This window comes from Ylistrum balloti, unplaced genomic scaffold (assembly GCF_031769215.1).
Source record: "Ylistrum balloti isolate Yb309-2 unplaced genomic scaffold, AGI_CSIRO_Ybal_v1 Utg370204, whole genome shotgun sequence".
In the NCBI taxonomy this organism is placed as follows: domain Eukaryota; kingdom Metazoa; phylum Mollusca; class Bivalvia; order Pectinida; family Pectinidae; genus Ylistrum; species Ylistrum balloti.
This window is the reverse complement of record NW_026782177.1, coordinates 1341753-1364894: the sequence shown is the minus strand read 5'-3', so window position 1 is coordinate 1364894 and position 23142 is coordinate 1341753. Positions and strand designations below refer to the sequence as shown.

General features: G+C 35.3%; 1 protein-coding gene across 1 annotated transcript in view; it reads right to left on the bottom strand.

The window, feature by feature from the left end:
• Positions 1 to 175: 175 nt before the first annotated feature.
• The window catches only part of LOC132551518 (uncharacterized), a 62141-nt gene continuing 39174 nt past the window's right edge, over positions 176 to 23142 (bottom strand). Inside the window, exons 3-7 of the mRNA XM_060215670.1 lie at positions 16893 to 19345; positions 13620 to 13736; positions 8499 to 8705; positions 6000 to 6173; positions 176 to 5794 (exon numbers count right to left, since the gene is read on the bottom strand). Of these exons, the coding sequence (XP_060071653.1) occupies positions 5651 to 5794; positions 6000 to 6173; positions 8499 to 8705; positions 13620 to 13736; positions 16893 to 19304 (3054 nt within the window). The 5' untranslated portion in view covers positions 19305 to 19345 and the 3' untranslated portion in view covers positions 176 to 5650. The remainder of the gene's footprint in view (positions 5795 to 5999; positions 6174 to 8498; positions 8706 to 13619; positions 13737 to 16892; positions 19346 to 23142) is intronic.

Sequence of the window (23142 nt, the reverse complement as noted above, 5' to 3'; positions counted from 1 at the left end):
ATATATAACCCACATGGTCCGACAAGAAACCCCCTGACCTATTGGTGTCTGTTGGAGGAATCAAACCACCATTGTTTATGTAACAGAAATTTATGGTACATTAAACAATGGCAAATACCAATTAATCAGATTTGAAAAGTTACACATTTTTTTGTAAAGAAAATAAAATACCAGATTATTTTGGGGCAAAACTGATTTATTAAATGACCAGATGACTAATCTGGTGTATTACAACAGGAGAGAGTTTCTAGCTTCATACAAACCTACTGTCGCTGGACAGTTCACACTGGCATGCAATCAACATCTACACACATCACTCCAGTGCATGTAGTACACACATACATTAAAAAAAAACCTAGTACATACTTGTATGTATTAAATTTATGTCTATTGTACATTTCCCTAAACATATATGTATGTCATACTTGTATGAAATACATTTTTGTATGTAATACATACTGTATGTAGTCAATACTATAAACCTGTACATGCAACACATCTGTATGTACCATTATATACTCAATGGAGCTGTTATTTCTCTTTACTATTCTCCTACAAAACTGATATTGTAAACTTCAATTTTTTGAAAGTTTGTTTTTCAATACACAAAGTTTCCCTTTTGATTTGTTATTTTACATACCCTTTCTTATTCTACCAAAATTTAAAAGCAAATTAATTTGAGAATCAATACTAAAACGTATCACAAATCCTAAAATACAGCTACAGTATTACAAGATAGTAATTCCAGTAACTATACTAAGCTTCAATATTTAGATACACATATGTGGCTAACATCCATATGTAGTACACACATGAGATTGCTGTTCACTCATATGTAATACAAATGTAAATGCCACACAATTATATACATAGAACTTTCAGATCCAACTTGAACCTTGTTTGTGCCATGTGTGTACTGTGGCAGTTATCACAAAGACAAATGGCAACATTACTCTAACAACAGCTGTAGAGGAAATCCATGTGTATGATGATGAGAAAGTTAATAGACTCTTACATATGGGTTGACGAATCTGAATTTTCTATCACAAAATGTATGTTTTGTATGAAATTGCCTTCGAGCGGAGATGCATATTTACATGAACAAAGATGAAGCACACAATGAATGATTTTTTTTTCAAATTAAGACAAATAAGTAAAGAAAGAAAGAAAAAAATTCCATGAAAAATAAGAGCTAAAATATGAGGTATACAGGGCCGATATCACACACCAAATTACCTTCATATGCACATCTGTGTGATAATGGATTTGTTTTAAGCAAATATCCATAGGACCTTGTAATATTTGTTAAAAAGTCAACCAAATTTTGAATTTGGTGAAAAAATCTGGAGTAGGGACGGGGTTATAAAAATACAAAGGATTGATCAGGTATCTGTAATGGTGTTGTCATTTATGTCTTGTTTAGTCAAGATATGAAAGAAATGTTTTAGAAGTTTATTGCTACTGTTGCCATTTTATAATTTGAATTAACTGAATAACAATTTTTTGTTAATTTAAAAAAAAAAATTTTATCCTGTTACAGGATTTAAAATGTTCTTTGCTAGAAACTGGAAAGGAAAAAACTGAAAATTCTTAACATAAACAACAAATGCATAGTATGTAAGAGTACTGTGATTCCATAAAGGACTGGTGCAATTAATGGCCACATTCTGACCCCACACCAGTAAACACCATATGTAACATAAACTGACCTCACACCAGGTAACACCATATGTAACATAAACTGACCTCACACCAGGTAACACCATATGTAACATAAACTGACCTCACACCAGGTAACACCATATGTAACATAAACTGACCTCACACCAGGTAACACCATATGTAACATAAACTGACCTCACACCAGGTAACACCATATGTAACATAAACTGACCTCACACCAGGTAACACCATATGTAACATAAACTGACCTCACACCAGGTAACACCATATGTAACATAAACTGACTTCACGCCAGTAAACACCAAATATTTCTGTGTCATACAGTTCAAAGAACAAAACGGTAACAATAAAATACATGACACATGATTAAAAAAAATTCCACACACATTTACATTTCAAACTGAAGATATGATAAAAATAACACAGTCTAATCCACCTTCTCCATTAATTTAAGGTTTTTCAATTAAAATTATGACAATCATTACAGAAACAATATGATACAATAGGTCCTGTAGTAAATAACTTTCTCAACATTAAATATCATTAAACTGTGCTTGTCTACTGTTCGGACAGTCCATAGTTTCTTGTCCATATTGTTTAACATTTTGCAGGTTTTACAAAAACATACAGCAAAATGATTTTATGTTCAGCTGAAAAAAATGACAGAAATAATGTGTCTTCTCTACTCATTATGTTGTTCAAGTTGTTTGTTTTTTTGTAAATTTTCTAACCCAAAACTGGCAAATCTTTTCAGTTATAAGATAAAGGGAGATAATGCATATTTTTCAATGCTAACTCACTACATTATGATTGTATTGTCTAGTTTCATATTCATGCTGTAGAGTTTATTTGTTCAGATGTTGTACAATAAACAAAAGTATATACATATGCACAAACAATGAAGACCACTCAATATTTATTACGACCCTTTGACTTTGAGGCCAGCTTAAGGTCAAAGGTCAACATTCAAATATATGTATACGTTTTATATTTTTTAAATAAATATGATCCTAAGCTAACTAATTCCACCAAACATTCTGAATTCTGGCACATGGATCTATTCAATACTGTACACACTTAAGTCTATATATACAAACATTTATGGTAAATTTTATCACACAATGTACAGGCTAGATATGCATCACGAAGACAACAGATTTCTTACACTCCTTTTAATAAATATATTACAATATGTTTGTACAACTATATAATCATATACACCTCCTTCCAGGTATTATGAAGTGAAAAACACACAAGAAGACATATGAAAACCAATGATCAGTTGAAAACTGATACAGCATGTAAATACAAGAGCCATATACAATAGAATGCTGATGAGCTGAACCCACATTATCTTAGCTGTTTATTGCTATGACCATGGTCATATTGAGGACTAAATTGCTTGCTTTACTACTGGGAGATAGATTTTATTAAAACCATTTTCTATCTAAACCATAATTTTGATGGATTTAGTATGATACTACTGAATGAAGATATCGTAAATGAACTAAGATTTTTTTTTTGTTTTTGTTAAAAATAAATTTTTCAGTAACGTTATGTAGTAGTAATTCAAATTTTAGTGTTGTTAAAGAGCAAGTTACTATAGCCTCTGCTTATTTGGAGTAACTTCTTGAGAAGACAATATCTGGAGTCATCACCTTGTAAATACTTTGTAGAATATTTTGTTTATTGCATGTGTCTGTTTTGAGTTACCTCCCTTATGACACAAATTCAGTCCCAACTTGACACTGGTAAAATCATCTATATTGTACACATTTATGGATCACACAGTGTAAAAATAAACAAACATTGTTTTAACAGCTTTGGTAATAAGATGGAGCAATGAAAAATTCTCTGCTCCCATGGTGATTTTAACTAGCCATTCTTTGGTTTCTAGCCACTTTTAACCCAACGGAAATTACAACTAGCTGAGGCTAGTAAAATTTCTTGTATTCTCAACTTCTACACTTAATGGCAAGAACACTTACAGTTCTTTTGAAATTCTGACTTTTCCTTTTAACAAGTTTACCAATGATGGTCATGTTTGATGTGAAAATGACAGTACTATCAACTTAACTAACACCATTCAGGAAAATTTGGGATAGCACCTCATAGTTATTCACATATTTTGAACAGGATAGAAAAAACACAAATAAAACAGAAAAATACATTTGGCCTCTGATTTCACTAATTTTCTATTAGGAGTATTTCTTATCAACTAAACTAGAGATTTTACAAACTTATGATCTGGAATCCACTATTTCTCAACCAATTATACAACCCTGATTAACATTACAGTCTATTGTCCATAATATCTTTCCCAGTATATGTAATTCTCATAGTCAATCTAAAACTGACAACCTTATAAACTGTAATATTACATATAAAACAATCTCCATATTTTGTCTTTCTAATAATCTGCATAGAAAACAAATACAGTGGCACCTTTATAAGGCCAGACACTCATGTTCAATCAAGTGTCTTTATAGATTTCTGATGGGTTTTTTTTTCAGAAAAAGTTAAGACATAAAAAATTTCTCTGATTTCTAAATTCAAGCCTGATGATTTGAAAAAAATATTCAAAATATAACACATCGTTTACAAGTTCATGTACAATGTCAAATACAAAATCTTAACAATCAAAAGCTGTAATTTTATTTGTTTCTGTAATGTAAAAGTTTACTGGCTTATTTTTTGCAACTGCTTATTTTCAAGGTAATCTTATTTTCAAGGTAATCTTATTTTCAAGGTAATCTTATTTTCAATACAGAATTGCCTCCTGTTAATTGATATCAAATCACCCGTACAGTAAAAATATGTACAGATGAAAGTGGATAAAAAAAATTTGATTTCATTTTACAAGTTGCAATATAAATTTTTCTGTGGTCAAATTTATCAAGATAAATATATTCTAATTTCAACTTTAAATAATCCTAGTTGTGACAGGCTTGTTTTTAAAACCAGCTTATTTTAAAATAAGTTTCTGTATAAGGAATCCATGACTTACTTTCAGGACACACTTATCTTCAATTTTAGGGTATTATCAATAACTTTATTCAATATTTTAACACAACATACATTTTGTATACCTAATTTATTGCTACTGCATTCCATACCTTCTGAGCAAAGTCTCTTAAATGTCAGACGAAGGTAAAAGGAAACTTTCCCTACAATATAAAGCACTCCCTACAAAGGGCAATATTTTTACACAAATTCTGCTATTTGTGTATAACTACACAATAATTTTTCACAGATGAGTATTCATAACTTTCATTTTATTGATACATGGATGTCTTCACAATCTGTATTTAACAAGTCAGAAATAATTACAGGGTATCCTCTCTATCGCATTGATGAGCATTCCAAAATATTTTATACAGGTGAGTATTCCAAATTGTTCTCAGTTAAGTATTTAAAACTGAATCTCACAGGTGAGTATTTTAGAATTTATCTCGTTAGATAGTGTGCCAGATCTCTTAATCTCACATATTAAATTTCCTGTTCTCTATATCTCACAAGTGAAGATTTTAGGTATCTTCATTTCACAAGATCCCAAATCTCTAAATCTCATGGCTGAAATATTTCCATTTCACAAGTGAAGATCCCAAATCTCTAAAATCTCATGGCTGAAATCTTTCCATTTCACAAGTGAAGATCCCAAATCTCTAAAATCTCATGGCTGAAATCTTTCCATTTTACAAGTGAAGATCCCAAATCTCTAAAATCTCATGGCTGAAATCTTTCCATTTCACAAGTGAATATTCCATATCTTTTTATTTCACAACTGAAAATTCCACTTTATATATGACTGTTAGATATTCTAGACCTCCCTATCTCACTAGTGAAATGCTCTTTATTTCTCAATGGTGAATTTAATCTCTATATTCCATTGGTTAATCTTCCAAATCTCTTTATGTCACACAAAAATTTTCTGAATCAATCCATCTTGTGCACAATTATTTCCAATTTATGCTGTCCTTATTCGCCTTTCCATGGAGGGTGAATGTGCATATTCAAGAATTTCAAATTCTTCTTTCCTGTGTTGTGTTCTCCTTGGCAACGTCTGTCGCCCTCCTGTCATACCTATGCTTATTCCATCCATTCTGGATGACTGAAATTATTAAAAACACTTGTAAACCTAGCATCACTAAAAATTTCACAAACTTATAAAGAAATAAATGAGACATGCAACAATATCTGAATGAATCTAAACTCAAGTCATTATGTCCTGTCCATTTGTCAGGAAAAACAAAATGATTTCTGATTTTCGTTTCAGTGTTTACCAGACACTTGATACCAGTTTGAAGAATACAGACCTGTGACCAAGTATCTGCATCGTTGTACATGTCCATGACAACCGATGGTGAAGCAAGAGGTCGAGCGGTGGAAGATGTTGACATGGTGGACATTCTAGACATTCGGGAACTGATGGAAAGTGTCCGACGCCGGAAAGGTCGTCGGAGGTCATTGTCTTCATCATCTTCAATTTCCTATCACAAAAGAACACTTGTGTTGTGATGTTCAGAAATGAACTTCGGCCAGATAACAATTTTCCCCCCAAAATCCCATTGATAACATATATGGAAATGACCCTCTACCTGACAAAAAGATTTTGTCTATATCTTTTCATCCAGTGAAGAAAAAGTACAATTTTACTCAATCAAAATCTGTGTAATATAAGCTTTTTGTTATTAAAAGGAAAAATTGACTACCTAGCAATGATAATTTAGCACAGTAAAACAATATTCATATGATTTGGCTATAGGTTAGTACTCTACAGATAAAAACAACATTTTTATGTGAAAATGTCTGCTTGGTATGGCACTGCTAACTGTGTAGCTAGATCTATTAAACAATTGGTGCAGTACAGAAAATGAAATATATAAGATTTTTGCTCACCACAAACATAAGATATAAACTAGCATAGCCAAATTAAGCATTAATTATTGATCTAAGACAAGCCAAGCCCACAGCATCAACTACAAGTTGATTATATTGTCCTGTGATGAGCCAGACACATGCACTGCTAGGCAAAGAGTCAGGCTTCAAATAGAAAATATCAGAACACAAATTGCCCTCTAGACACAAGTCTCGCAGAATGTGCCACACCAACCATACCAGTATAATTCACAAATAACAATGTTTACAAGTTGGTTTGATTCTTGTAAGATTACACAAGTGTCACTGGTGGTTTGTCTGACTACACAAGTGTCACTGGTGGTTTGTCTGACTATACAGGTGTCACTGGTGGAATGTCTGACTATACAGGTGTCACTGGTGGTTTGTCTGACTACACAAGTGTCACTGGTGGTTTGTCTGACTATACAGGTGTCACTGGTGGAATGTCTTGACTATACAGGTGTCACTGGTGGTTTGTCTGACTACACAAGTGTCACTGGTGGTTTGTCTGACTACACAGGTGTCACTGGTGGAATGTCTGACTACACAGGTGTCACTGGTGGAATGTCTGACTACACAGGTGTCACTGGTGAAATGTCTGACTATACAGGTGTCACTGGTGGAATGTCTGACTACACAGGTGTCACTGGTGAAATGTCTGACTATACAGGTGTCACTGGCAGAATGTCTGACTATACAGGTGTCACTGGCAGAATGTCTGACTACACAGGTGTCACTGGTGGTTTGTCTGACTACACAAGTGTCACTGGTGGTTTGTCTGACTATACAGGTGTCACTGGTGGTTTGTCTGACTATACAGGTGTCACTGGCAGAATGTCTGACTATACAGGTGTCACTGGCAGAATGTCCGACTATACAGGTGTCACTGGCAGAATGTCCGACTATACAGGTGTCACTGGCAGAATGTCTGACTATACAGGTGTCACTGGTGGTTTGTCTGACTACACAAGTGTCACTGGTGGTTTGTCTGACTATACAGGTGTCACTGGTGGAATGTCTGACTATACAGGTGTCACTGGTGGTTTGTCTGACTATACAGGTGTCACTGGCAGAATGTCTGACTATACAGGTGTCACTGGCAGAATGTCTGACTATACAGGTGTCACTGGTGGTTTGTCTGACCACACAAGTGTCACTGGTGGTTTGTCTGACTATACAGGTGTCACTGGCAGAATGTCTGACTATACAGGTGTCACTGGTGGTTTGTCTGACTATACAGGTGTCATTGGTGGAATGTCTGACTACACAGATGTCACTGGTGGAATGTCTGACTATACAGCTGTCACTGGTGGAATGTCGGACTATACAGGTGTCAATGGCAGAATGTCTGACTATACAGGTGTCACTGGCAGAATGTCTGACTATACAGGTGTCACTGCCAGAATGTCTGACTACACAGGTGTCACTGGTGGTTTGTCTGACTACACAAGTGTCACTGGTGGTTTGTCTTGACTATACAGGTGTCATTGATGGAATGTCTGACTTTACAGGTGTCACTGGCAGAATGTCTGACTACACAGGTGTCACTGGCAGAATGTCTGACTATACAGGTGTCACTGGTGGAATGTCTGACTATACAGGTGTCAATGGCAGAATGTCTGACTATACAGGTGTCACTGGTGGAATGTCTGACTATACAGGTGTCAATGGCAGAATGTCTGACTATACAGGTGTCACTGGTAGAATGTCTGACTATACAGGTGTCATTGGTGGAATGTTTGACTATACAGGTGTCACTGGTAGAATGTCTGACTATACAGGTGTCACTGGTGGAATGTCGGACTATACAGGTGTCACTGGTGGAATGTCTGACTACACAGTTTTCAATAGATATTAAGATGTCATAATACACAGGGGTCACTTATATTAGGTCTTATAACAAAAATTCCACTAACAGGGTCCTCGTCGGTGAGAATCATGGCATTCTCCTCCTCAGCCGCCTTTCTTTGGCGCATTTCAACCAGCAACTCCCGAAACTGTTCCTTCAAGGCCTCAATCTTACGACGGAGTTTCGTCTCGGAGCTGGAATGACGACCATCAAGATCGAGCTGGATTTTGAGTTCCTGTATCTCTTGTTGAATAATGGTCATCCTTATTTGGATCTGACGTGCAAAATAAGGAAAATCAACAAAATCATGTAATCAGCACACAGCTCTCTCATACCACCAACGTCAGCACACAGCTCTCTCATACCACCTACGTCTTCATATGTTATCAGCACACAGCTCTCTCATACCACCAACGTCAGCACACAGCTCTCTCATACCACCAACGTCAGCACACAGCTCTCTCATACCACCTACGTCTTCATATGTTATCAGCACACAGCTCTCTCATACCACCAACGTCTTCATATGTTATCACGCACAGCTCTCTCATACCACCAACGTCTTCATATGTTATCAGCACACAGCTCTCTCATACCACCAACGTCTTCATATGTTATCAGCACACAGCTCTCTCATACCACCAACGTCAGCACACAGCTCTCTCATACCACCAACGTCAGCACACAGCTCTCTCATACCACCTACGTCTTCATATGTTATCAGCACACAGCTCTCTCATACCACCACGTCTTCATATGTTATCACGCACAGCTCTCTCATACCACCAACGTCTTCATATGTTATCAGCACACAGCTCTCTCATACCACCAACGTCTTCATATATTATCAGCACACAGCTCTCTCATACCCCCAACGTCTTCATATGTTATCAGCACACAGCTCTCTCATACCACCAACGTCTTCATATGTTATCAGCACACAGCTCTCTCATACCCCCAACGTCTTCATATGTTATCAGCACACAGCTCTCTCATTCCACCTACGTCTTCATATGTTATCAGCACACAGCTCTCTCATACCACCTACGTCTTCATATGTTATCAGCACACAGCTCTCTCATACCACCTACGTCTTCATATGTTATCAGCACACAGCTCTCTCATACCACCTACGTCTTCATATGTTATCAGCACACAGCTCTCTCATACCACCTACGTCTTCATATGTTATCACACTCAGCTCTCTCATACCACCAATGTCTTCACATGTTATCAGCACACAGCTCTCTCATACCACCTACGTCTTCATATGTTATCACGCACAGCTCTCTCATACCACCAACGTCTTCATATGTTATCACACACAGCTCTCTCATACCACCAACGTCTTCATATGTTATCAGCACACAGCTCTCTCATACCACCTACGTCTTCATATGTTATCAGCACACAGCTCTCTCATACCACCTACGTCTTCATATGTTATCAGCACACAGCTCTCTCATACTACCTACGTCTTCATATGGTATCAGCACACAGCTCTCTCATACGTCTTCATATGTTATCAGCACACAGCTCTCTCATACTACCTACGTCTTCATATGTTATCAGCACACAGCTCTCTCATACCACCTACGTCTTCATATGTTATCAGCACACAGCTCTCTCATACCACCAACGTCAGCACACAGCTCTCTCATACCACCTACGTCTTCATATGTTATCAGCACACAGCTCTCTCATACCACCAATGTCTTCATATGTTATCAGCACACAGCTCTTTCATACCACCTATGTCTTCATATGTTATCAGCACACAGCTCTCTCATACCACCAACGTCTTCACATGTTATCAGCACACAGCTCTATCATACCACCTACGTCTTCACATGTTATCAGCACACAGCTCTCTCATACCACCAACGTCTTCATATGTTATCAGCACACAGCTCTCTCATACCTCCTACGTCTTCATATGTTATCAGCACACAGCTCTCTCATACCACCTACGTCTTCATATGTTATCAGCACACAGCTCTCTCATACTACCTACGTCTTCATATGTTATCAGCACACAGCTCTCTCATACCACCTACGTCTTCATATGTTATCAGCACACAGCTCTCTCATACTACCTACGTCTTCATATGTTATCAGCACACAGCTCTCTCATACCACCTACGTCTTCATATGTTATCAGCACACAGCTCTCTCATACCACCAACGTCAGCACACAGCTCTCTCATACCACCTACGTCTTCATATGTTATCAGCACACAGCTCTCTCATACCACCAATGTCTTCATATGTTATCAGCACACAGCTCTTTCATACCACCTATGTCTTCATATGTTATCAGCACACAGCTCTCTCATACCACCAACGTCTTCATATGTTATCAGCACACAGCTCTCTCATACCACCTACGTCTTCACATGTTATCAGCACACAGCTCTCTTATACCACCAACGTCTTCATATGTTATCAGCACACAGCTCTCTCATACCACCTACGTCTTCATATGTTATCAGCACACAGCTCTCTCATACCACCTACGTCTTCATATGTTATCAGCACACAGCTCTCTCATACCACCTACGTCTTCATATGTTATCAGCACACAGCTCTCTCATACCACCAACGTCTTCATATGTTATTGTTTTTTGAGAGAGAGATATGTTGGGTTTTTATCTCACTAATGTCACTGCAATATAAAAGTTATCAAAAGAATTGTTTTATTCAGCATCAAGCCCATTAGACTAACATTTGACCTCTCTCTCAAAATCATTGGGTGGGCTTATCATGGAACAATAGGTACACAGAGGGAGGGAGTGGCAACATATTACCCCTGACTCAAAGTTAGGAAATGGGATTATTACAGCATAATGAAATTGTATTTGTTGGTATTTCTACTGGAAAATTATCGAAAATAATATAGGTGGGCTTATAACCAGGCCTGGGCTTATTGTCAGACAAATTCAGTATTTCAAGACATTTGTGTTTTGTTAAATAAGTAATACATGACGACAGGAAAAGCCAGACATTGGTAGTACTATATTATACACTAATCACAGATCTCAATCAAAATGCTAACACAAAATGGGTGCACATGCAGAAATTATCTAATGATCTGAGAATAATACATATATCTGATTCTTAAACATATATTGATAAAAAGAAGACAACATTTTGAAAATGAAATTTGAAAAAAATGAAGTATTCAAACTAATAATAACAACACTAATATTACTAATAAAGAAATTGAAAATATTGATGTACTGTAATTAAGTCAGAGACAGAGAACTGTCGTTTTTGAGGTTTTCAATTTTCAGGAAATTTTTAATTTCTAAATATAAACTCTTAGAAGTAAACTTACTAATTCTATATTTTGTTCTGAAAATTTATCACAAAGAACTGTTACACAGGAATATTTTCTAAATAGATGTTGGTCAGATCTTCCATCAACTGGCACAAGTCATGCTGGCATGGTAAATTCAATCTTTGAAAAATAATTTTGGAACAGTTTCCTATTAAAAAAGATTATCACCTCAGGGAAACATTAATGATAAAAATCAGGACCATTTTCCAATAACAGATAGTTGTTCAAACATTTGGTAGCACAGTTTGAGATATTTTAAGAACCAGAAGATATTACACAGAGCCATTTAAGAACAGATCGCTCTTAATTAAATTAGGGTTAAAATACCTAAATAAAGCCGTCATGACAGTATGAATCCAAGTTGCTAACAAATATATCCTAAAACATGTGCTACCACCCATCGAGGAATATCTTTGTTATCAACTTTGGTGTCGCACTGAAATGATATCAATAATGATCTACAATGTAATCCTTAAGTGAATGTTCGACAGACATGCCAACTGAAGAGTTGAGCAATTCCTGTATTTCATTACTGTGCTATCAATTCCCTAGGCGAAAACTATATTACATGCACAATGTAATGTATATCTATTAAAGATTGGTACAAGTGATAATTATCATTTTTTGCGATATTGAAAAAGCTCCAAAATTTTTATTAAGCATGCTATTGATTAGATAAAAAAATAAACCACTTGAAGTTTTCTTTTAACACAAGTGACCTTGAAAATCAAGATCAATTGATTTTTTTAGTTTGAACTTTGTCATGTGTATCTAATGGATAGACATCATGATTCTTCATTATATATATAGTTCTTAAGAAGAAGTTGTTTGCTGAAAAGTCAAAGGGCAATATTTTGCTCATTTTTAGGTCAGCCAATAACCAATTATTTAGCCTCCAAAGTTCAGAAAAAGTTTGAACAGAGAATTGAATTCTGTCATATTTAGCTATAACGATAGGTTGAGAACATGTTACCTGAATTTTTTACTAAACAACAATAAGTTTATGGTTGTGATTATCACCAGGCATAGGCTTATTACCAGACAAATATGATAAGACCTGAAATGATGTCTTACAGAGTTTCCACACATAAACTTGGAGGGAATCCCTGACAAGTACCTTCTAACAGTCATATTTCATTTCATATCTTAAGAAATGATAAAGAAACCAATCTTTATTTATATTTCCTGTTAAAATCTGCTCTCAGTCCATAAACCTGCTCAACTTTTTATGTGCTCTACATAAACCACAGACAAAAATAAAAAAAATCACTGATGAAATATGAAAGATTGAGCTTAGAGATTTCGCTTTTCCTCTAAAATACTTGTGAATGAAGGCATTTGTATGCCAGCTTAGCTGGTATTGTAGTAAAGATTGGGCAAAGTCAGAGAAACAAGAATTGTGCACTGATACAGCACGATTTTATATACTCCTGTAGGTAACAGGTCCATATCTTAAACATGATATTGTTCATAAATAAACTGACATTGAAGATAAAGCTCATACAGTTCTAATAATAGGTCCTCCTGTCTAATAATAGCCCAAACGATTCTCTTCCTCTGTCTTCACAATGCCTTCATAATATGAAATTTTTATTCCACAATCACACTACTTTAACTTCAGCAAATTCTTTACAATGGAAAATGAAAGGTTGAAAAATGTTCAAGACAAGGGTTCCTTACCATGTACATGTGTAAAATTTTTTTCCTATATCAACTCTGAAATTTTAAAATATCTCGGAAACCATCTGAAGGCTAGTGGGTTTCAGTCTTTAGATATATAGATATGTAGATATATGTAGGTATGTGTAGATCAGGCACAATCCACCATTTTTCCACACTGCCACTAACCTGTTCCACGGTGGGCTCGGCATGGATCTCACAGTCCAGTTGGTGAACTTCCATTTTCTTGGAGAGTTGTTCACCAGGAATCCTTCGATTGGCCAGTAGACTGGACAGGTCGTTCATCTGGAGACAAAACAATATACATACACATTTAAGAACTGAACAGTGTTTTTGTGACATTTAAGGCCAAATAAATGATGGTATTGTTGTGTGCTGGTATTAAATCTATGGCAAATCTGTAATTAGTCTTTAAATTTGACTTGATGTAACCTCTATATTCTCAATTACTACTTTCAATATACATGTATCCCTCCTAATTCAAATCCGTCTCCAAAACAAACATAAAATGTAAAGTAACCAGAAAAAAAACAAACAAAAATGTAAAGTAACCAGAAAAAAAACAAACAAAAATGTAAAGTAACCAGAAAAAAAACAAACATAAAATGTAAAGTAACCAGAAAAAAAACAAACAAAAATGTAAAGTAACCAGAAAAAAAACAAACAAAAATGTAAAGTAACCAGAAAAAAAACAAACATAAAATGTAAAGTAACCAGAAAAAAAACAAACAAAAATGTAAAGTAACCAGAAAAAAACAAACAAAAATGTAAAGTAACCAGAAAAAAAACAAACAAAAATGTAAAGTAACCAGAAAAAAAACAAACAAAAATGTAAAGTAACCAGAAAAAAAACAAACAAAAATGTAAAGTAACCAGAAAAAAAACAAACATAAAATGTAAAGTAACCAGAAAAAAACAAACATAAAATGTAAAGTAACCAGAAAAAAAACAAACATAAAATGTAAAGTAACCAGAAAAAAAACAAACATAAAATGTAAAGTAACCAGAAAAAAAACAAACAAAAATTTAAAGTAACAAGAAAAAAAACAAACAAAAATGTAAAGTAACCAGAAAAAAAACAAACATAAAATGTAAAGTAACCAGAAAAAAAACAAACAAAAATGTAAAGTAACCAGAAAAAAAACAAACAAAAATGTAAAGTAACCAGAAAAAAAACAAACATAAAATGTAAAGTAACCAGAAAAAAAACAAACAAAAATGTAAAGTAACCAGAAAAAAAACAAACAAAAATGTAAAGTAACCAGAAAAAAAACAAACAAAAATGTAAAGTAACCAGAAAAAAAACAAACATAAAATGTAAAGTAACCAGAAAAAAAACAAACATAAAATGTAAAGTAACCAGAAAAAAAACAAACATAAAATGTAAAGTAACCAGAAAAAAAACAAACATAAAATGTAAAGTAACCAGAAAAAAAACAAACAAAAATGTAAAGTAACCAGAAAAAAAACAAACAAAAATGTAAAGTAACCAGAAAAAAAACAAACATAAAATGTAAAGTAACCAGAAAAAAAACAAACAAAAATGTAAAGTAACCAGAAAAAAAACAAACAAAAATGTAACCATAGTAGACAAAGTAATGCCATCACGTTAGAAAGGCAAGCGAAGGAAAACCTCAGAACACAAGCCCATTTCAATCTACTGATTCGATCAGTAGACCAAGTTGGTAGATATTCATTGATGAATGGGTTATCTACTCAATCAATCCACTCCAGACAAAACGGAATTTTGGTTGAGCTATGATCACCCTATCCTAGCCTAGTGGTACAATTCTCGGAAATAATGGCTATTATCGTGAGAAATCATGCAGCCTTCAGCAGAGTAGGCTTAAATAGGTTTGTATTGTAGTTATATATTTCTCTTCAAGAGAAATAAATATGTTCCTAATATACTGGGACTGATTCAGATGAATATTGATTAAGTTCGAAATAAAACCGTAGACGTTGTTTGTCATGGAAATAAGGAACAAACATATAAATTGTGATTCAAACAAGTGGGCTTATTAATGGACAATGAAATTTTACTTGTTGTATTTCTGAAAAGTAAAAAACTAAAATAGATACGGGTGGGCTTATTACCAGACATTGTACTATTACCGCATATATAGAGAATACATAGTCAGTATCTTAAGATAAGATATAAGTTGTATTTTGGCAAGGGTGAAGAAAGACAAAAATGACAAGCATCTGGTGAGCCACTTTTGTCTTTCTGTCCCTAACCAAAATACGGCTTATACTTTAAGACACTGACCATGTATATTCTATTTATCCTGCAACATTGATTGAAAATCAGACTATTGAAACTTAAACCGTTTTGTTGTTCATATGTGTGTACCTTATGTTGACTTTTTCCTGATGACGGACGCCAAAGTAATTGCACAGAAATATAGTTCCAAATTTCATCTGATTTAACAGTCCTTTTATGAATTTTCATAGATCAACATGTTCATCACGACATGTAAAATGGCTTATTTCAACAATTATTCATATTTCTAAAGGTAATATTTAAGTAAATTTAGAGAGCAATAATAGAGCTGTTTTCCGTCATTGCTGAATACAGAAAAAACATATGTGGCAGGTGTATTCTGACAATGGCAATGCCAGTTTCGGGATAAATATATATATGGTAGTATTGACTATTAAAGGACAAGTCTACTGATGGAATCTCAATAATTACTATTGTAAGTAGACTTGTGTAGAAAGGCAGATGGGCTATCTGATTGCTGGTAACCCATGAGAGATCCTTTTTTCACAAATCTAGCTAAGTGACTGACTATGCATATCCAGCAGTCATTCTAATACCTGGTCAACCGAGATATTTTTTAGTTTATATTTTCTCCCTGGACTCTCATTAGTAATGCACAAACTATGAATTATTATTGAAAATAGAGAAAACAATTCAAGCTGAAACATAGCAATAACATATATTCCAAAATTTACAATAGATTATATATAAAGGTAAAACTTTGAAAAATCATGCCAATTCCTAGATACAGTAAACATACTACTTGGTGCAATCAAATCTGAGTACATCATTACATCAGCAGATTAGCTCAATCATAAATTCATGCCTCAAGAATCATTACTTAAGCAGCATAAAGAGACTGCAATTAGCACAATCATACTTCAGTGCTTTAAGTCAATAACTAAAGATTACCGCTAAGATATACAGGCTTATAAGCAGTTACAGTCTGTAATTTTCTTAATATTTTTTTTTTTATCATTAAATAGCTTGGATTGTATATATATATACCTAAAGAAGTCATTAAATGCATGATAGATGAAAATTCTCTATCAATATTTATTACATGATATCTATTTTTCCCTTAAAATAGCAAAAAATAAAATTTCCCTGAAAGTTATAACCTCCATTGTATGTATTTTTTAATGGCCTCTCTCACTTCCAAACAACAAAATACTTACAATGGAAATGAAATCCTTGGTCAGCATTTCTGGATTTGGCAAGACTGACCGGTCAGCCATGACGGACATCCTCACCTGGTCACCATAGGTAAAGAATGAGACTGCCACGGCAACCTGATGTACGGGTGGCATCCAACATATTACAGATTTTATTTGCTTAGAGGCTATTTTCAAGGTTGTCTCAGGTCCTGGAAGATCAGAGATGATACATGTACATTTACTATACAATGAACGCCACATGGAATATAGCCATCGCTGAGGCAATACTGTGGAAGACAACAAGAGGGCCCCTTGTGTGACCGAGAAAAATGCCAGACTGCCAACCTTGTCCATGATATGTTTGACCCGCCAGAGACGAGGGATTGCACCCTCGGTGTTTGACGGAATTGAGACGGGGATGAAGAGACAGTCATTGTTGTGAAGATGTAGGGGCGAAGGTCCTGAGTGATAGTGAACTGGTACTAGGGCCTTCATGTCATATGGGTTGGGAATACCATTCACTTGTAGATAGTTTCGTAGACAGCCTGCCGTGACGGACAGAAAAATATCATTCAGGGTGGAACGAGTCACCTGTGAAATACGTGTGGCTTGTTCCAGGCTGTACGGCTCTGACCAAGCAACAACCTGTTTACCCGACGTGTGAATGTGCTGACCATGCAACATGTTGAAGTCTTGTTCTTTGAACACATACTGTTTTAAAAACACCAAGGGACCACTAAAGAAAGCCTGAACAGCATTACAGAAACACCGACGACTTGAGAATTTTGGCATAGCGATGGTGATAGATTCCATGTCAACAATTGCCTTATACAGAAGTTGTACAAGTGAGATTCCATCAGCGATACATGGATGTATACGTAACAACACAACAGTGTCTCGCTGGTCAGCAAAGTCTGTTAGAACCTGGATCTCCCACAAAGGATGATGCATAGACAGAGGTTTTGAACTAGAATCAGATATATATTCTTGTAGATCCTCCATAGTTTCTATTGAGGAAGGCATATTGAACACATGATTATTGATAAGGAAACCATCATCCTGAATCCATGTTGGTCCAGAAAACGTCTGCACAATTTTCTTGGTAAATTTTGGATACAGTCTGTTTCCACTTTTATCTGTTGCCTTGATTAGACGATTTCTCACCAACTCTCGGATTTTGTATGTGGTCAGACCATATTCCACAATAACGACACACTGATATACAACAGAGCTGGTTTCCAAATTTTCTGCCCATGCCCTCTCCTTCCGGGATAGGAGAGTTCCACATTGGCACTTGTTTCCATAGCAACAACAACAAGAAAATATTTTTTTTAACAAGAAACACAAGGGGCATAGGACTAAAAGTATGGCTGCCAGCGGTAAAAAAAGCACAAAGCCGGCTAAAAGAAACAGGACTAGTCCTAACAAAGAGGAACATATACTTTTCTCACTCAAGTGTTTCAGTGTTGTGTAGGGGGCGCTGGGGAAGCTGTGGGTTAGACCATGACGTCTGTATCCTTCCAGCGTTGGAAAGGCCAATTCATCCTCTTCCGCCTGATGGGCATGTATGTCATTGGCTATGAGGCTGTCTATGTCAATGTAAGTGTCCCTTTGATTGGAGGGTGAGGACGGAATGGAGGGGGTGTGGGAGTTGATACGGTAAAATGCTGACCTTCGTACGTCCCCCAGAGACATGGTCCGCTGTTTAGGAATGTTCTCACTGTGGTTATTCTGTGTCCCTGCCGAATTGTACGAATTACCTTGTTTTGATTGGTCAAACGTCTGCCAATGATTGTTGATTGAAGTCTTTTGACTCTGGGAAGAAGATTTTGAGATATGGGTATAAGGTGCTGAGGACATATCTTTGCTTGTGTTATACATACTGGCTGCCTGCAGCATCTGTGTCTTGTTGCGTAGAGTTGCCAGGTCTGTAGAGATACTCCTTGACAATTTGTAATAGCTTTCCGGGAGTTCTCTCCCTTTCTTGCTGATGAAGGAATCATCCGCTGTTGTCTGCCCTTCCTGTTGCAGCTGCTGCAGTTTGGCTCGTCGTTTCTGCATATTTTTGTCCCAGGTGGCATACTTCTTTGATCTCTCGGCACGGCTACTCCTGCCAGAATCTCTTTTGTTGCTGATGTCCTGGTCATCTGATCCGTCACTCGAGTCAAAGTTTTGTCTGACAGAGTTTCTGTCCCCTTTCTGGCTTGCTGCATGATTCTTGCCATCTTGTAAATGATGATTCGAAGACTTGACCTTATCCTTTCTCTCTCTTGACATGTCCCTCCCTCTGGTGGACAATTGTGGCTCAGATGACCGTCGACTAATGTAACCATGGACACCACTTGCCTGAGGGTGCGCTCCAGACTTTGAAGATTTGTGGACGGCAGGCTTCCTTTTGTTTCCATGGCGATGGTCATTACTATGCTCGTCCATCTGGTGGTCTACATGTTGATGACGGTCATCTTTGTCCCGATCTGTAAAAATATAAACCTGAAGTTACACATGGCTTAAGGTAAGATATATACTTACAAAAGTTTTTTGTTAACAAATAACAAAACAATGCTTAATAACATCTGACTGAAATAAAGAATTCCATGTAACTCACATTTTCTGAAAGAAGGTGAGCTATAACATACACTTTACATATGGAAAACATAAATTTTCACACCCAATAACATTGTACTCAAGTGTTTAAATACATCTGATAAACAGAATGTTGGACTCCTGTCCATTGCATTTCATGAACAGAATTTCAGTCTCATCTGATAAAGAGTATCTTGGAATTGTATCCATTACATCTGATAAACAGAATCTTGGATTTCTATCAATTACATCTGATAAACAGAATCTTAGATTTGTATCCATTGCATAGGATGAACAAAATCTTGGATACATGCTTATTTCAGCTGATTGTGAAAGAAGTGGGAAAATACTTATTCCTGTCAACTGCCTTGACCAGGAATCAAACCTGCCATGATAATCAACGAGCTCTACCAACTGAGCCAAAGAAGCAAGCTCCATCAGCTGTATGACAGAGACTATATTTAACACTACATATAAGTCACACTGACCCCTCCTTTTACATAACAAACAGAATCTAGTGTGTCCATTGAAATATCATGCTCTTTTCCATGTAACTTTTCTCCCTGAAAGAAAAAAATCATGTTCAATAGAAATATATAAAATCCCTTTGTATTTCAGTGATGAAATACAGGCTGAAGGTATTCCCCTTGGATTTGTTGAAATAAAACCCAAACAAACCCACAGCATGAAGTCAGGGTTAATAAAGATAAATGCCAGCCATTGTTTCACCAACAAGAATATATCAATCAAGTGCTTTTTTTTGGGGGGGGGGAACCTTCAGGAAATTCCAGCTGACACAGATTGATAGACATATGTTAGCGATTTTAAGTGGTGATTAAATCTCAATTACTCATCATCACACCCCTGGCAAACGAACACACAAACTCTGGTACCTGTGATTGAGCCATTAAACTTGAGGGGATGATGTGTTTATTTGTAATATAATAACCCCCATTACTGTATATAAAACTAGTCTGTAAATGGGAGGTAACTCTATTATAGAACTTTAATCACCTTATTTCCTTTGCCTGTACCCACAGCCTCACCCATCATTATCCTCCAATATAAATTATACAATGCAATACCATATTGCTGCCTGACATCTGTACACTTATGGGCCAGAAGTATTTTACAACAATTTTCAGTCACAATTTTTTTCTTTTTTTTTTTTTTTGTGTATTTCAATGTATTTGACTTGATTTTCCTTAATTTGTTTGTGGTGCATTTGAAATAACAGTGGAATTTGTGAATAGCTAAGGATTTGGACCATGTGTAATAAATAACATAGAGAATATCAACTCAACAAAAACACTATCATTGTAAATAGCACAGATGTCAAGGAATATTAATTTGGTAGGAAACAGGAAAATGATAAATATTCGTAATCAACATTCAGAGGATCACTAAAATTTACAAGTTCTCTGATGAATTAAGTTATTGCAAAAAGTAAAAACAAAAGAGTATAAACTAGATTAACAGAGAAATAGATCATTTTTATATAAAGAACGTAAAAATGTTTTCACTAATTAAAAATCATTCAGGCTCAGAGTAAATCATTATAATTGTGAAAATGTGTTGCAAAGTCTGAGTTTCCAAATGGCAACAGAGGCTCAGTAGAGGAAGTTTGACTACCAAGAAATATAACTGGAATATTGTACACTTAGAATATAACATAAAACCATGTTATTTTAATCAAGTGGAATCATCTCTGCAAGATTTGCTTTATCGTGATCTCCTCTTGTGAAAGATATGTTTATGCAACTATCCCCATCCCCCCACAGGGTAGACACAGAAACTGCATTAAATAGGGCTTTGATAGTTACACGATAAATTCGTGAATCTCAGAATATCTTTCCTTTCTTTTGAATTTCTACAACCAACTCATTACTTAATTCATTTTTTGGGAGTGTAAATAATCGTTTTCTTTGTCCTCCTTCCAATCTATTAGAAGAGAACTAGGTTACCATAGCAACCAAATGTGTGATGTAATGGAACAAACAGCACTATTGTATTGTTTTAATTTGTGAAAGACAAATTAAAAGTTAAAGTTAATTAGTTTAGAATCATCACCAAGTCAAAATACACATCATGGTAGCAGTGATAACAAGTATGTCAACCTGTTGATACTCTTACACCCACCTGTCAGAAACTGAATGCACAGAATATAGTCTTTTCTGTTAAAAATGGTAGATTAAACAAAGCAATACAAAATGTAGTATGGTGTACATTTCTAATATTGTCAATGGTTTTCATGGTTATTATGGTCCAAAACATATTGTAACTTTCCCTGGTAGTTACCATATAATATCTATGATTAAATATATATATATTTATATATAACCTCACGCAACCAAATATCTAATCCTTATAGCCTCACACAACCAAATATATAATCCTTATAACCTCACACAACCAAATATATAATCCTTATAACCTCACACAACCAAATATCTAATCCTTATAACCTCACACAACCAAATATCTAATCCTTATAACCTCCCACAACCAAATACCTAATCCTTATAACCTAATCTAATCCTTATAACCTCCCACAACTAAATATCTAATCCTTATAACCTCCCACAACCAAATATCTAATCCTTATAACCTCACACAACCAAATATCTAATCCTTATAACCTCACACAACCAAATATATAATCCTTATAACCTCACACAACCAAATATCTAATCCTTATAGCCTCACACAACCAAATATCTAATCCTTATAACCTCACACAACCAAATATCTAATCCTTATAACCTCACACAACCAAATATCTGATCCTTATAACCTCACACAACCAAATATCTAATCCTTATAGCCTCACACAACCAAATATCTAATCCTTATAACCTCACACAACCAAATATCTAATCCTTATAACCTCACACAACCAAATATCTAATCCTTATAACCTCACACAACCAAATATCTAATCCTTATAACCTCACACAACCAAATATCTAATTATAACCTCACACAACCAAATATAATCCTTATAACCTCACACAACCAAATATCTAATCCTTATAACCTCACACAACCAAATATCTAATCCTTATAACCTCACACAACCAAATATCTAATCCTTATAGCCTCACACAACCAAATATCTAATCCTTATAACCTCCCACAACCAAATATCTAATCCTTATAACCTCAACCAAATATCAACCAAATTATAATACAACCAAATATCTAATCCTTATAACCTCACACAACCAAATATCTAATCCTTATAACCTCACACAACTAAATATCTAATCCTTATAACCTCACACAACCAAATATCTAATCCTTATAACCTCACACAACCAAATATCTAACCCTTATAACCTCACACAACCAAATATCTAATCCTTATAACCTCCCACAACCAAATATCTAATCCTTATAACCTCACACAACCAAATATCTAATCCTTATAACCTCACACAACCAAATATCTAATCCTTATAACCTCACACAACCAAATATCTAATCCTTATAACCTCCCACCACCAAATATCTAATCCTTATAGCCTTACACAACCAAATATCTAATCCTTATAACCTCACGTTACCAAATATCTAATCCTTATAACCTCACACAACCAAATATCTAATCCTTATAACCTCACACAACCAAATATCTAATCCTTATAACCTCACACAACCAAATATCTAATCCTTATAACCTCACACA